This window comes from Cryptosporidium hominis (assembly GCF_000006425.1).
Source record: "Cryptosporidium hominis TU502 chromosome 8 CHRO018076, whole genome shotgun sequence".
NCBI lineage: Eukaryota > Apicomplexa > Conoidasida > Eucoccidiorida > Cryptosporidiidae > Cryptosporidium > Cryptosporidium hominis.
This window is the reverse complement of record NW_667101.1, coordinates 1-4,709: the sequence shown is the minus strand read 5'-3', so window position 1 is coordinate 4,709 and position 4,709 is coordinate 1. Positions and strand designations below refer to the sequence as shown.

The 4,709-nt window shown below is 32.3% G+C and overlaps 2 protein-coding genes across 2 annotated transcripts; both read right to left on the bottom strand.

Moving 5' to 3' along the window:
- Nucleotides 1-270: 270 nt before the first annotated feature.
- Chro.80177 (hypothetical protein) lies at nt 271-3,177 on the bottom strand. Its single annotated transcript, XM_660734.1, has 1 exon — nt 271-3,177. One exon carries the CDS (start codon nt 3,175-3,177, stop codon nt 271-273), a length of 2,907 nt encoding a protein of 968 aa, XP_665826.1.
- A 460-nt stretch (nt 3,178-3,637) lies between these two features.
- On the bottom strand, nt 3,638-4,249 carry Chro.80176 (hypothetical protein). The annotated part of the gene is made up of 1 exon (XM_660733.1): nt 3,638-4,249. One exon carries the CDS (start codon nt 4,247-4,249, stop codon nt 3,638-3,640), a length of 612 nt encoding a protein of 203 aa, XP_665825.1.
- Between the last annotated feature and the right edge of the window lie 460 nt (nt 4,250-4,709).

Sequence of the window (4,709 nt, the reverse complement as noted above, 5' to 3'; positions counted from 1 at the left end):
AAATTCAATATATATTAATATACTATTAACTCCAAGCCCCACAAAAACTTCCCCCTTAACTTCCCGCCAAATACATTCTTCAAATCCTTTCAAATAATTTAAAATATTATATGAAAAATTACTTTAAATAGAAATAAAAAGGATGAACTATAGCATATTGTAAGTAGAAACAACAAAAAAGGTTTATATTTTAAATAACACATTAATTATTTAAAAATACTAATATCATGATTTCGTTTGCTAATCTAGATATTGTTAGTTCGATTTGAGTTAATTATCACATTTAGGATTTCTTGACCTGCTTGAACTTTGGTTAACCTGAGAATTGTAAACTTTGGCAGCAATATTTACAGTGCTTGAGTTTGTATCAAAGAAAGACTTCAAATGTATTGGTTGATGGTTATTAACTACAGATTTATGCTGACCAATGTTTTGTATATTTTGATCCTGTAAGCAAACAGAAGATGAGGAAGAAGGGCATAACTGAGGATCTGAATGAATAATTCTAAGATCATAAATACTATTTGAATTGTCACAAATTTCTGCAAAATTATGTTCACAAAAACCTTGATTATTGAAATAATTTGGATACCTTATTATAGAACTTGAAATTGGATCGTAACCAGAATTAAGATTAAATGGAGAAGAATTCATAACATCAGATTCTTTTCTATTTTTATTTAATGGAGTCTGATCTAAGTTACCAGTTGGAGTGGCTTGGCCTGACTTGCTTTTAGTACGACCTTGATCTTGGAAGAACGATGAGTCAGATGAAGAAAAAGTACTTGAATTTGAAGTTAAAGTAATATTTGATATTTCCAATAATAATTGGTTTGAATTTTCACTAATATTGTTTGAGGGAGAAAAGTTCTCAATTTCATGAATAGGAGAGAATTCAGAAATCGCTTGGCTCTGTTTTTCAGTTAAGCTAGTGGAAGATTTCAACAAACTATAATTATGATCTGAAGTTTTTATTGCTGGCAAACTTTCACTAGATTTTGTCCCTCTAACTCCCATTAACTTTCGCAGGTCCCTTTCTTTCTTCTTCTTTTCTATTGCCTGAAATTCATTAAATTCGTACTTAACAAGCCTAAAAAACATATCGCATCTCTTAATTATCTCACCACTGGATGTTGTAATTGAAGCTCCTTGCTTGGAAGCGTTATTATTTCCTAATGTCTGAGTCTCCCCTGCATAATATTGTAACTCATTTAATTTTACTATTATTTCATTTAATTGTTTCTTTGTGATTTCAAGCTTCTTAGAAGAATTCTTCACAAAAGTATCCACAATCTCCAAATAAAGCTCTTCTGTTGTTTTTTCTACTTCTTTTTTCACTCCAAATACTGAAATTTCTAAACTATTTTCAATTTTGAGCTCATTTTTAATATTATCTCTAGAGTCAGAGTTCTCATCCTTGCCACTGCATAATTCTTGACTCTTTGATTCTTTATCTTCCTTGGAAACATCTGACTTAGTAGTGGAAAATGAATTGAGTTCATCCTGAATAAGATTCACGCTTCTCCCAAGTTCCTCCATATCTCTATACACATCGGCGATATCAATAGGAGCAGCTTCCGAACAGGATTGGGAAATTACTTCAACTTTTTGCCTCATTTCCTCAGAGTGCTCATAAACAACTTTCGAAATATATTTGAGTAAATTACTCTTCGAATTGTTTGATTTAATATTCTTTAAAAGTTCTATTGAATGGAAACGAAACCCACAGCTTTTTCCTCTACTTGTGCCATGATTAAGAAAATTTCCAATTTTCAGGATTAACTTTAGAATCTGACGTAACACTCCTCCCTTTTCTAAACTTGATCGAATATGAACAGCAGCATCTTCTAGCTTTATTAGCCTTTCTAAACAACTCTGGTATTCTTCTTCAAAAGCCTTCATTGCCAAAACGCATTGAGCTCTAATTTTGAATCTATTTAAACCCAGTATGTTAATCATAAAGAACTCTGAACTCCTCAAAGGGAGAGCTGATTTCTCACCTTCATCTTTGATAGAGTTTAATAGCTGAATTTCATCAGGAGTAGGATACAAATCTAAAAGAATTTTAAGCCTTTCTTTAGAAACTCCCTTCAAAAAAGCGTCAATTCCACCTATTAAACTCTGTCTTGTATACCCAAGCATATCCTTAATTGGAGAAAGATCCAATTCATTACTGCTATCAAATAACTGCAAAGCTTTCAATGCTATTTCAATGTTCTGAGACCTCTTTGAGTCTAAAACCATTCTGAACTTCTTTGAACCACCTGAAGTAGCTGAAGCATTATTGTTGCAATCCATAGTGATCTTTTGCATTAAAGCACTCTTATCCTCAAAAAATTGTTCTAATATTGAGTCCATGTCAAACTTAAGTTCATTAGGATCGTTTTCATTGCAATCTTTTGCATCCTGCGAGTTTTCTTTCATCTTAATATGAATATCTTCCCAAATTGTCCCAACTATCTTATTTGGAGGGATTACTGACCAATGTAGTCTTTTGGGTTCAAATCCCAAAGGCGGAGAGGGACCAAAATCCATTTCTGCAAGCTTTAGACCCCCTGAGATTTCAGGGTCCGAAGCTCCAGGTGGCCCACCAAACCCCTGAGATGTTGCCCCTCGTTTAGGAGGAGGCTTCAAGGGAGGAGGAGCCTTCGGAGGTGGCGCTCTCTTTCCTGAAGAACCTGGTACTTTACTTGCAGCTGCACTCTCAGTTCCAATATTACCACTTGATTTGAGACTTAATGCAGATTTTGATTTTAGAGGAGGCGGAGGGCCAGGAGGTTTTCCTTTCACAATTGGCTTTTCTGGAATTGTTTCCATATTATCTTTCTTCTCTACAACCTTTTCAGATTCACTGTTATTAGTAGATACGGTATTTGTTTTGTCTAATTGATCCTTTTTGTCATCATTCTTAACTGTTGGCTCAATTTGATTGGTCTCTTCTTTACTAGAAACTATCTCTCCAGAATTTATTTGACTTCGTTTACATAGTTCTGGATGTTGCTTTGTCAGCAAATCCCTCACCTTGTCAAGCTCAAAGCCACTAATTTTAATAGTCTCCAAAACCTCTTCACTATTTGGATTTAAATCCACAATTTTTAGTAAAATTGAAAGAACCTCCTCATCCACATCCCTAATACTTTTACCTGGCGATTTTTTGCTTTCTGAATCAGTTTCCATGTTTCGAAACAATTTCACCGGTTTATTAGAATTGCCTTGAGGTATTATTCAATCCACATCGGCAACAACTTAATTCAAGTATCAATAAAATCTTCGCTTATAAAAAAAAAAACTCTTTTTTTCTTTCAGAAGTTATCTGTCCCAACTATTGCAGATTTTTTAATACTAATTTTACAAACTTTATTTTATTTATTAAAAAAAAATTCTACAACTTTTTAATTTCTAATCTCAATAATAATTACGTCACCGCCAGTGTGGACAAAAATTATATACCGGTTTTACTAAAAAAAAAATTATTGGCAAAAATTATCAACGCCGGTACGTGGAAAATTATTTTTAGAAAAAAAATTGCATGCTAAATTGCACTTACGTGTAATATCAATAATAATAATAATAATAATATGAATATGAATAATAGCAAATGCAAGAAAGATATTTTATTTTTTTTTTCTATATAAAACTAATTGCTATTGGTATCAGGCACTATTTTGAATTTACTGCATAGTTTATATCTCCAACTAGCATCAAATCCGATTAAATCCAAATAAGCATTCATATTTCCGAACTCCTCCTTCATCTTTGAAAGAAAATACCTTATATATTCAGGATTTGAATCCTTAGCAGAATCTGGAAAATGCTCCACTTCAGCTTCTATAGCCTCAGTAATTGAAAGTAAGCCAGATTCTGACGCACAGTAATCTCTAATAATAAATTCTTCTCCAACTCCCAAAATGCTCAATAATATTGCGATAACCACGCCAACCCTGTCTTTTCCTAAATTCCCATGTAACAATATTGGAGGTATTGAAACTGTAATTACCTTTAATGCTCTACAAATTGTTTTAGAATCAAAAATTGCAATATCATAGTAAACCCCGCCCATTGTTCTTAACTCTAAATATTTGTTAACATACCATTTCTCAGCAAGTTTTGGAGAAATTAATTTAAACAAATGATAATTATAGCTAATAATTCTCGGAATCATTGCTTCCTTTCTTTTTCTAAGTATTATTTCTTCAACATTTGAATGCTTTCCACTTGATTCAAATTCCATACCTTTATACCTTCTCATACAATTCAAGCAAAATGGAGAAATACTCTGATTATCATCCGAAGATAATTCTTTGCTTTTCTCATTTTCTAATTTTATTGGTTGTCTATAATCAATAGAATTCAGTAAAATCAGAGTCTTTACATCATTATAAACTTGCTCACGATCATTTTCTATCTTATAATGTTCTAAATCCTTTCGTTCTTCTATATAATTGTCAATACTTTCATTCTCAAAGGTCGGAGTATAATATTTCCATATAACTGATCTACTCAAAATCTCGTCTTTTGTCAAGTAGGAGTCCTCAAAAATCAACTTACCCCTCAAATCAATTATTGTCTTTATTCCTAAAGTATCTCGTACTACATGTTTAATTTTATCAGGTTCTATACTTCCTGGCCTAGCTCCTCTATATAATACATGTCTTCTGATACTTGTATCCTCCAAAAATTGAGAAATATCACGTATATTTGGAATTACA